The sequence below is a fragment of the Cebus imitator genome, unplaced genomic scaffold (genome assembly GCF_001604975.1).
Source record: "Cebus imitator isolate Cc_AM_T3 unplaced genomic scaffold, Cebus_imitator-1.0 Scaffold136, whole genome shotgun sequence".
NCBI classification, from domain to species: domain Eukaryota; kingdom Metazoa; phylum Chordata; class Mammalia; order Primates; family Cebidae; genus Cebus; species Cebus imitator.
The window spans coordinates 5,212,920-5,224,513 of record NW_016107451.1 but is presented as its reverse complement, the minus strand read 5'-3'; the positions used below and the strand labels follow the sequence as shown (position 1 = coordinate 5,224,513).

The window sequence follows — 11,594 nt, the reverse complement described above, 5'->3', positions numbered from 1 at the left end:
ATAACTTCAAATACAATGTAAAAACATAGTATACTTCCATTTTTCCTGTCCCATTCCTTATGTTATTGTTACCATACAGTTTTTAATCCACATAAGTTATTCATGCCAAAATAAATTGTTGTGGCTTTTGTTTGTTTTTTGCTCAAAGCAATTATCTTCTAAGAAAGTAAACAAAAAGTATTTTATATTTACACGTGTATTTCTGGTGCTCTTCATTATTTTGTATATATCTGAATTTTACTTGGTATGATTTTCCTTCAGCCTGAATAATTTGCTTTAATATTCTTTGAGGTGAAAAATTATAGCAACAAATTCTCTCAACTCATCCCTAGCCCCAAGAAATCACTAATCTACTTTTTGTGTCTACAGATTTGCCTTTTATGGACATTTCCTATAGATGGAATCATATAATATATGATTTTTTTGCTTAGCAAAATGTTTTCAAGGCAATCCATGTTGTAGCATGTATCAGTACTTCTTTCCTTTTTATTGCTAAATAATATTACATTGTATGGACATACCATGTATTTAGCCATTCAACAGGTGATACACATTTTGGTTATTTCCACTTTTTGGCTATAATGAATACTACTACTAGGAACATTCATGTACAAGTTTTTGTGTGGACATATGTTTTCAATTATCTTTTGTATATAGTTAGGAGAAGAATTGCTAGGTCTTACGGCAACTGTATGTTTAACCTTTGGAGGACCTGTCAAACTGGTTTCCGTAGTGGCTGCATCATTCTACATTTCCAAAAGTTTCTGGTTTCTCCACATCCTCACCACCACCTGTTTTTAGCTCTTTTTTTTTTTTTTTAATCTTAGCCACCCTACTGAATGTGAAGTAATATCTCACTATGGTTTTGATTTGCATTTCAAGTGCAACGATGAATATCTTTTCATGTGCTTATTTTCCATATGTATATATATCTTCACTGGAAAAATGTCAATGCAGATCCTTTGCCCATTTTTAATTTTTTTGTGCATTTATGATTGAGATGTAAGAGTTCTTTATGGAGGCAATGAGTGGGAATCTATTTCTTTGACTTCTACCTTCTGATGGCTGCTCACATTCTTTGGCTCGTACTCTCCCCTTCATCCATCTTCAAAGCCCATAACACCACATCTCTCTGACCATGTGCAGTTAGAATGGTCTGACTCCCTCTGACCACAGACGAGAAAGATTTATTTAAAAAAAAAAAAAATTCGAGATAGAGCCTCACTCTGTCATCCAGGTGGTAGTGCAGTGACATGATCATAGCTCACAGCAGCCTCAAACTCCTGGGTTCCAGCGACCCACCTCAGCCCCCTGAGCAGCTGGCATTACAGGCACTCTCCAGCACACTCAGCTAATTTTTTAATTTTTTTAGAGATAGGGTGTTGCTATGTTGCCCAGGCTGGTCTCAAGCTCTTGCCCTCAAGCAATCCTCCTACCTTGGTCTCCCAAAGTTTTGGGATTATAGGTATGAGTGACCATGCCTGGCCCAGACTTTCCACTTCTAAGGACCCATGTGATTAGACTGGGCCCACATAATTATCCCAGATGATCCAGGATAATCTCCCTATCTCTGAGTCCTTAAAATACTCATATCTGCAAAATCCCTTTTGCCATGCCAATTAACATCATCACAGATTTAAGGATTATAATGTATCTTCAAAGGGCCGTTATTCTGCCTACCATACCACCACTACCACAGATAATGTACTGCGTACAAGGTCTGCATAATAACTGGGCCAGGTAGTGTCAGATTGTTCCCCAAAATGGCTGCACCCAGTCTACATTCTCAACATTAGAATCTGAAGTTCCTGTATTTTCATGACCTTGCCATCATTTGGTATTATCCAGCTTTCTCATTTTTGCCAGTCTCTTGTAGGTATAATCTCATTATTGCTTTAATTTGCATATTAATACATAATATTAGAAGTTCTTCCTTGTCCTTAATTCACAAAATTACTTATCCTTTTTTTAATCAACTTTACCTTTTACCTTTCAATTTTGAATCTATCCAGCCATCTAGGGCTTATGTTTATATCTTGGTTTAGGTAGGGATACTTTCTTTGTCCAGATAGTGAACCAGCTTTGTTTCAGTTGTAGATAGGGGATCTTGCTATGTTGCCCAAACTGATGTGGAACTACTGGTCTCAAAGGATCCTTTTGCCTCAGCCTCCCAAAGTGCTGGGATTACAGCTGTCAGCCAGAGTGCCCAAATTTTCCTAACATATTTAAACAATCCATTTCCCCCTGTTGTTTTAAGGTGCTTCCTTTATCATATATTAATTTTTCCAGATATTCATATTTCAATCTTTGGGCACTCTCTTTTTTACACAGAAGTTAATCTAACCATTCATGGACTTGTATTACTGCCCATATAGAGTAAGTTTATCTCTTAAAATAACAACTGAAATTTTTATTCAGATTACATTGAATGAGCTGGGTGCAGTAGCTCTTGCCTGTAATTCCAGCCATTGGAAAGGCTGAGGTGGGAGGATCACTTGAGTGTAGGAGTTCAAAGCTGCAGTGAACAATAACTGTTCCTCTGCACTCTATCCCGGTGACACAGTGAGACCCTGTCTCCTAAAAAAAAAATGATAAATGGCCAGGTGCGGTGGCTCATGCCTGTAATTCCAGAACTTTGGGAGGCCAAGGTGGGCGGATCACAAGGTCAAGAGATTGAAACCATCCTGGCTAACATAGAGATGGGTCAAACCCCATATCTACTAAAATACAAAAGTTAGCTGGCCATGGTGGCATGCACCTCTAGTCCCAGCTACTCAGGAGGCTGAGGCAGGAGAATTGCTTGAAGCTGGGAGGCAGAGGTTGCAGTGAGCCAAGATCACACCACTGCACTCCAGCCTGGCGCCTGGTGAAAGAGCAAGACTCTGTCTCAAAAAAAAATAATAAATAATATATAGAGAATTTATGGATTAATTTGTGGAGCGCTACTATCTTTAAACTATCTCAATGAAGAACAGGGAATTCCATTTATTCAGATTATCTAACTCTTTTATTAGAATTTGAAAGTTATCTTAATAGAGGTATTACATATTTTTAAATAATCCCTAGATGTTTCATGACTTTTATTGCTATTGCAGAGAATAACTCATACTTTTCATTGCTTTTGGCTGTTATAGAAAAATGCAATTGATTTTTGTAGGTTTATCTTGTATCTAGCAACCTTGCTGAATGCTCTTGTTAGTTCTAATAATTAATACTGGGGTTTTTTGGTAGCTTAACTATCAGATTTTATTGCTTTATTCATGTGTTTTTGCAAAGCACTGTGGTGTGGACTAGAAAAGGAGGAATGACACATGAAAGACAATGGGAAAGTCATTGTGAGGCAGGACGCTTTACCAAATTTTTAAAAGAGACAACATCTCACTCTGTCACCCAGGCTGGAGTGCAGTGGCACAATCATAGCTCACTGCACCCCTGAACTCCTAGGCTCAAGCAATCCTCCTGGCTCAGCCTCCCAAGTAGCTAGGACTACTGGCATGTGCCACTATGTGGCTAATTTTTAAATTTATGGTAGAGATGGGTCTCACTATGTTGCCCTGGCCAGTTTTGAACTACTGGCCTTAAGTGATCCTTTTGCCTCAGCCTCCCAAAGTGCTGGGATTACAGACAAAAGCCACAGTAGTTGGCCTATATTTTACTAATATTTTAAAACCTATTACTTTGCTCACTTTTCCTTCTTGCATTTCAGCCTTTCCATCCAGGATCATTTCTCTTAATAGCAAACACGTAGGACTGTGTTCCAGGCACTATTTTGAGATATATTTCTTCTATCTAAAGAACATCCTTTAGAATTTCTTTGGATTTCAGTTTTTGTTGTCTGCTTTTTGTTTTTTAGGGGGTGGTGAGGGGAGGGTGCAGTTGTTATTGGAAGGAATTGCTGGATAGAAGTATAGAAGTTCTTAAACGCATGAGAGTATATGCCGTGTCTCAGGGAGAGAGCAGCAGTGGGAAAGAGGTAAAAGACAGACTCCTGGGGTGGGTGCCGTGGAGCTCACATATTGATCTTATGAGCCTTCCTTCAAGAGATGGTGCTCATGGGAACTGCAAGGCCTATGGCCAGAGCCAGTGCAGTGAAGGTTTCCTGAGGGCTCTTGGGAGGAGGGTGCCAGCCTTGTGCCAGCAAGTACATGCCATGACAATGCTACACTTCCTTTATCTATCTTCCGTACCCCCCAAACCCAGCCCTAGGACAGTGGATATGCCCCCAAATGACTAAGTATTAACATACTGTTCTGCTCCCCCATGAGACAAGGAAGGGAATGGGTGCTCCAGGCATCAGTGACTGATGTAGGGTGCAGCACATAGCAGTCAACTGCTGTGTTTACTGCTGTGTGGCTGCAATAAGCCACATGCCTGAGCAGAGCTGCTGGACCCAAGAACTCAGAAAGAAAGGAATAGTGGGAAAGCTGTGGCCTTAGCTCCATCTTACCTTCCCCTGTCTTTGGACATCCCTTGTGGAGTCTCTGGAAATAGAGGCCTTTGAGGGCTTGGAAGCTGGGGGCCTGGGAGACAGGGCCAGGAAGCTGCCTGGACCAGTCAGATTTCATGGCCCAGGAACATTGCTGTGACCATAAAGTTCCCAAACAATAGTCAGAGGCTCAAGCCATATCGTTCATGCTTTTTTTCTGAAATGTACTGCTCTTTCCTGCCTCTCGACCAAGGAAGCCCCCTCCTCTTCTTTTTAGCCACCTGGAACCTTGTTTTCTTCCTCCTAGGATGAAGAACTGTCTATAGAAAGCAACACATGAAACCATTTTCAAACTAACTTTAATCATGTTTTGCTGCCCAAATACTGTACATGCAGAAGCCATGTGAATAATTTTCTCCTCAAGGGAATTGGCAAGAACGTTGTACGAAACAGCTGGCAGTCCCTCCCAGCTGTACACCTGCCACCCGGGAACCGCAACAAGTTAGGAAAGATGCCACACATAGAAAATGTATAGAGCACAGATATAAAAGGCTAATTGCTTCTTATCTAAACAGTGTGCTTGTCAGTCCCTATCAGCTATCTGTCTCTTTGCAGGATGCATTTGGAAAGTCTAAAAAAAGGGGTTCTCGCCTTCTGTGAGTTTACATGCTAAAAGAGTTGGTTGAGCTATCAGGCCCACTCTCCCTAAGGAAGCAGCCGCCCTGCCTTCTGAGATGATGTCTGGTTAAAGACACTCTGGAGGGAGGAGTGGTCTTAAGAAGCAAAACACTTTGAAGGGAAATCAGTTCCCTCTCTCCTCCATTCCTTTAGAATTCTCAGATCTTCAACTCTCCCGGTGATGTCATCCCAGAAGCAGAAATGAGGACAGACCCAGCCTCATCTGCTGGTGGGGACACTGACCTACTCAGGATGTAGCTGAGATTGTGACATCACATCAGCACCTTGAAAACTGTCCATTGTAGACGACCCTTAATTATGTCTCATCATCACACAAGAATAAAAGAGGGAGGACAAACCACGAAGAGAGGAAAGCAGAGTCTGTTAGGATTCCCAGAGTTCTTGTCTGAGGCAGCATCTGGACGTAGACCAGCTGAGGGCCTGCACCCAGCCTGGGCATCAGGGGCTGGAGGAAACCAGCCCGTGGAGTCAGGAACCAGGTGCACCAGGCTTGCAACCCTCATGTGCTCTGGATCAGAGACTTCCAATGAAAACCGGGAGGGAACCATGGAGAGAGCAGCTAATGCTCTGATTTTGCAGGTGAGGAAGCTGAGGCCCAGAAAAGTGAGGAGCCTTGCCAAGGTCACAGTTTCTAGCAAAACTGTACAGAACAGCCTTTGATTCCCTCTAGCCAGCTATCTCTGTCCATGTCACTGGCTAATGGGGTGGATGCTTGGTTGCCCCTGGAATTCCCAGGCCCCATTCTGTTAGCCAAGCTGACTGGAACCCAGGCTCAGGGACCGTTCCTAGCATCAGTGTGAACTCCTTGGGAGGCCCAAGGCCCTGTCCTTATTGGCCAAGTTTCCAGTCAGAGCCCTGGAGGAGTTTCTCAAAGCAGAAACACTCATGCTTTTCAGCAAGCATCTGCCCCAAGCCAGTCTAGGCCCCTGAGAGAATGCAACTTTCTCTCACCGACGTGGCTTCCCTCACAGGCACAGCCATGCTGGGCCCACACAAGCCCAAGCTCAGGGTTTGGGGGAGGGGAGGGAGGGAGAGTTGCTTTGCTACATGGAAAGATTAAGCCCTTTATCAGAGAACAAGGCCCCACCACTGGGCATGCCAACATCTGAGCCATGTTTGTGCAATTCAGCCAGCAGAGTTGGTGCCCAATGAGGCCAAGTTGCTCTCTTTGGCATCACTGACATTGCTCTGAGATGCTCAGGCACGCTTTCAAAAGAACCCTTTCCCAGCCAGACCAGGCCAGTCCAGCCCCCATCAGGCCTCACCTGATTGTGCGGGCTTCCCCTGCTCTTCAATCATGCTTGTTTTGTTTCACCCCAACCTCTTCTGACCTGAGTGAAAAAGTTGAGGGACAAGGCAGGGGGGATGGGTCTACATTTTCATCTCCTCCCTGAACACTCAGTGAAAGACAGTCCGGTAGAAGAAGCAGCATTTTAAAGAATCTCTTTACGTGTCAGGATACTGGAGAAGAAAACTCTGGGGAGTGGAAGAGAAAGGTAGGAGGAGGCAGGGAAGCAGGCCTCTTCTTTTCCATCTCCCTGCAGCCACTACAGAAACACTGCTGGACAACCTTCCGGCCCTGAATGATGTGCCATCTCTCCAGCCAGGTGGAGAGCAACTCATCTACAACATCAAGCAAAGGCAGCAATTTCTTGCACAGAGTTTGCACAGTGCTAGAGGCAATCAGAGAGACACAAAAGAGGAGCATCACTAAAGCCCTATTGCTTTCTGGGCTGAGGAAGATGGGGAATATGAGGTACTAGGAGGGCTGGAACTCCAGGGGAAGAGGAGCTCAGCATCTCCCAGGCAGCAGGGCATGGAAGAGGGACCCTGGTTGCATGTCAGGTCTCCTGGTAACATAGGCTAAGTTTGTGCTACATTTCATTTCCAAAGAAGTACCCTTGGAGGTCTTTATTGTCTTTAAAAATGGAGGCTTCTGCTCTCCTCAAGGCTGGCAGTAAAGAAGAGATCAGGCATGCTTCCCTGGTGGGTGGCATGACCATGGGAGGACTGGCTTGACCTCAGTGTTCTAACCGGCAGTGATTCCACGAGGCATTTGCTCTATTGGTGTCCTTTCCTGGAGCTCCTGGGATCTGCCTCAGCCCCGTGAAATGCTGGCATTGCTGGGGACTTGCTGCATCCCAAGAACCTCCTAAGTGCTCCTTTCCTAGTAGAATTGGGTGGCAGAAGAAACCAAATGGGGAGTCATTCTGGAGATGGTTCTTCCCTGAAGGATCAAGTTCCCTTTGTCAAACCAAGACTTGGCTCCATTTACTGGAGCCTTTTTCATACCAAAGGCCCATTGCAGAGAAAAGGAGTCTATGAAGAAAGTGGGACAGAACGAACAGAGCAGAAATACAAAGACAGACGCTCTGAGTCATCCATCACTGTCCCTGCCCACAACCCAACATCACTGCAGGGCCACTCCTGTCTCTGCTATATGCACAATGAACCTCGCCTGACCAGAGGAGGTGGAATGACAAACAGCCCCATCCTGTAACCACAGCAGGGTTTCACCTGGGCGAGGGGGTATTTGAAGCCAGGACACTGAACCTGGCAGTGAGTTGGCCCCAGGGTGGGAGACTTCTGGAGAGACCATGTCCCTTCCTTCCCCACCACCCCTCCTCACACAGCAGATGCCCCCACCCCAGCAAACACCAGGAGTCACACTTGTGCATCCTCCTTTTCTGGGACAGGCCAGATCCAGAGTGGCTTTTCAGAAAAGCCCCTGCATCCAGGATGCTGAGAAACAGACCATGATGCCACACTGCATCACACAGACATATCAGCCTCACACCACTTTACCCTCTTGGGGTAAAATCCAGGTGGGGATGAGTGACTTATTTGGTGCAAAGGGTTAAAAGAATAATTCCCCAAGGTCAGTTTGGGGAGGAAACAACCTTCTTTTGGAGAGGCAGAATACTGGAACGGGATTGTAGGTGGGCTGACCTACCTACAATCCCCAACTACTGGGCAGTTTTGGCAGCTGGGGATTGTGGGTAGGTCAGCCCACGTGACCAGCACATCAGGCCCCTCCTCCAACTAGAACCTCCCCTGTGCTAACCCTTCCCCAGAGGCAAGGGGCACTGTGGCCTGGAGCCCCCTAGTAGCAGGCCTCTCTGCAGGCAGCTTCCCACCAGAAGAATGAGGGTATGGGTAGCCCCCATTTCCTGGGGTGACTGCTGATCTGGGTATCACCACTCAGTGCTACATCAACAAACATCTATACTGTCCTGTGGGTCACTAACAACCCTGTCATCCCAAGGCGTAGAGTATTTTCACATCACCCTGACTGTGACTGCTCTAGAGGTGAATAGATCATGAACAGGAGATTAAAATACCCTTTGGCAAAGGAGTTCCCTTCTTGATCCCCCATTAGGGTCGAGGAGGACAGAGCCCTTTGCCCATTTCTAAGAACTTGATAAACATAATGGGCCTGGGAAGAGCATTTTTGCCTAAAGAGAAGATTTAGCCCAGTGGCCTCCTCCCTCTATGCACCCAATGGTTGGTCCCCTTCTCTAATAAGACAAGAATAGAGGCTCAGGCAGAAGCAGGAGCCTGGGAACTAACTCTGTTCATTTGCTTCCTGCCCTTACCCACTTCTTATCCTATGGGCAGGCCAGGTGGGGTCCTGGCTTCTTCCCCTATCTTTCTTGGGAGAAGTTACAGGACTCTGACTTCACCCCAACACAGAGCCATGCTAGCCAAGGAGACCCTTTGGGCTGAGATGACCTATTGCAAAGAGCCACTGCCTCCATGCCCTTCCAACTTTGGTTATGAATGGAGGCCCCAAGTCATTCAGGCCCCAAGACCTTTCCACTGCTACCCCAGGTAGTGCACCCCTGCCTCAGGAGCTGGGGCCACAGCCATTTCAGCACTTGGGAATAATGCCTGGGGAGAGGTGGAAAGAGCGCCTTCCCCACACCTCCACTGCCCTGCTGCTTTCTTCCCTACTAGACACAAACCCAAGGGCTGCTCCGTCCATCTCCTGAGCAACCTCTTACCTTTCACCCTAGAGCTGAGGAGGGACAGGGACAGATCTGGGCCTTCCTGAGCCCGACTTCAGGATTCCCAGGGGACAGATTTCACAGGGTCCAGTCCAGGCACTGGTCCCCGCCAACAGGGCCCAGTTGCCAAATCAAGTGAGGGTTTGAGTGGCTGTGAGAAGCTCCAACCAGACACGGGTGAGAAAGCAAGCAGAAGCAGGTGGGTGCCTGGGGCAGACAGCTCTGCAGAGGGCAGCGGTGGGGCACAGGAGAGCAGGGAGGCCTAGGGGGAAGTATTGCTTAGACAGAGCTGGTGATGGTGGCAGACGAGAGTCTGGAGCCAGGCTGCTGGAACCCAGCTGAGTCTGAGCTCCCAGACAGGGACACTGGTCTGGAAATGCACAGCAACTAGAGTCCCAAGTGAACGACTTCATGCAGGGAATCCCCAACTGTCAGACGGGATCCTCGGCAGTGGCTGGGAACAATCAGCCTCAGCCCTCCTTATTCCGACAAACAGCCCTGCCCACAGCACCTCCTTACCGAGTCATGCCCGCCAGGAATGAGCCCCCAAGAGGTCAGGGCCACCCTAAGGTCCTCAGGAAGACTGTCTGCTTTAGCAGATAACATGCGCTCTGCAGCTGCCTGCCCAGGCCCGCTGGCAGAGCTCCTTCAGCGTGGTGGAGTGGGGAGGCTTGAAGAGACAGAAGATGAAGAACAAATGCTAAGGGGGCACCTGGCCAGGAACCCTGGAACCGAGACCTTCTGCTTCATTGCAGAAAGGAGACGGTCCCAGCCCCACAGAGAAAGTCATTTCTAAGCCCTCAGCCCCCCGGGTACCCTCTGCCTCCCCGGGGCCCTGGCCAGGGAGCTAGGTGGGCATGCTACATGCTGCAGAACGCATTCAGTGGCAGGAAGAGCTGCCAGAGTGGCTCTGGAGGGGTGGGGTTCCCAGAGGCCCTCAGTATGGCCAGCTGCAGCGGGAGCTACATTCCTCAGAAAACAGCGGCAGAGCCAGGAGAGTCAAGAGTGGAACAAAAGACAAGACAGAAAACGAAGCGGAGACCACCAGGAGCAGGCACAGGTGGAGAACACACAGGCTCTGCCCCGGGCCCAGGACCAGGCAGCACCGACCAGTGGCCGCATGCCCCACTTCCACCCCTGGAGACTCCTCAGTGTGAGTCGCATCCACACAACACTCCTTTGGGTTTCTTTTCAACAAGATACAAAGAGACGTGGAGACATTTCAGCCCATGTCGTCACCAGGAGTGACTATACCCAGACAAATGAACAGATAGAACGTGGTCACGTATACACGCACACACACACGCGCACGCGCACGCACACACTACAGTCTCCATTGCCAGCTGGGATGAGCCCAGTAGCCAACAGGCATGCAGCAGGACAAGGGGTCCAGAAAGACACGAAGACTATGTACAGAGGAGACGTGGGGCCAGCAGGCACCCCTCCCCACACCACCATCCTGGCCTCTCTTCCTGACATCCTTAAGAGCATGAGGGGCTGGTGGCACTCTCCAGGGAGGACTGGGACAGGCGCCTGGTGAGGGATCCGAGTGTGGAGTCTGCCACTGAGGAGGTGGGGAAGAGTTTGTACCAGCCGGTGACTGCGGCGCTCAGGTCCAGCTCGTCCAGCATGATCTGGGCCATGCCCATGAAGCACTTGTGGTCCATGCGGCCATAGTCTCCCCAGACGATCACCTGCCAGGAAGAAGAGAGGGAGGGACTGAGCCACCTCCCTGACTCCAGGACTGTGCAGTAGGCCCAGGAACCTACAAGTTTCAGCAGGGCACAGATGGGACAGAAGGAGCCAAAACTCAGACTGATTTCATACAATAATTTACTGAGAGCTTGAGGTGTGTTAGATGTGATCCTATTGATTACCTAGATTCTTTTAATTGTTATAACAAGCCACGTAGGTAGGGTGCTCTGTATCATTATTTCCACAGAGGAAACTATAGCTCAGAAAGGTGAATTGGCTAACCTAAAGTTGCTCAGTAACTTGTGGCAGAGCTGGGATTAGGACCCTGGTGTGTGACTCCAGAGCCTCCCAGCATTACAGACAACAGCCTTCCCTAGGAAGGGGCAGACAGAGTTGAGGGCCTGGCCATAGCTCTGGCTGCGCTGCCGGCTTGCCATGGGACTTGTGGAAGCCCCATGCCCTCACTGTTTCCAGCCACACGCTGGGAGAGAGGAATGGATTCATTCAGTGATTTTCAAACTTATGTTTTCACTGGTGAATCCTTTCCTAAGCAGACACCAAAGATTATGCTTCCACTCCCCAGAGCCTAGGGTTCTGCAGTTCTTTTTTCTTTTTAAGAGACAAGGTTTCCCTCTGTCACCCAGGCTGGAGTGCAATAGGTCACTGCAGCCTTGACGTCCTGGGCTCTAGAGATCCTCCAGCCTCAGCACATTGAATTGTTGGGATTACAGGCATCTGCCACCACATCTGGCTATGGTTTTTTTTTT

General features: G+C 47.8%; 1 protein-coding gene across 3 annotated transcripts in view; it reads right to left on the bottom strand.

Moving 5' to 3' along the window:
* Window positions 1-4,767: 4,767 nt before the first annotated feature.
* Window positions 4,768-11,594, bottom strand: part of RIMS3 (regulating synaptic membrane exocytosis 3) — a 44,928-nt gene continuing 38,101 nt past the window's right edge. For 2 of the 3 annotated variants that reach the window (XM_017541823.1, XM_037743210.1), the window contains one exon: window positions 4,768-10,826. In XM_017541823.1, the coding sequence (XP_017397312.1) occupies window positions 10,614-10,826 (213 nt within the window). In that variant the 3' untranslated portion in view covers window positions 4,768-10,613. The remainder of the gene's footprint in view (window positions 10,827-11,594) is intronic. The other variant, XR_005202371.1, reaches the window with a different exon arrangement.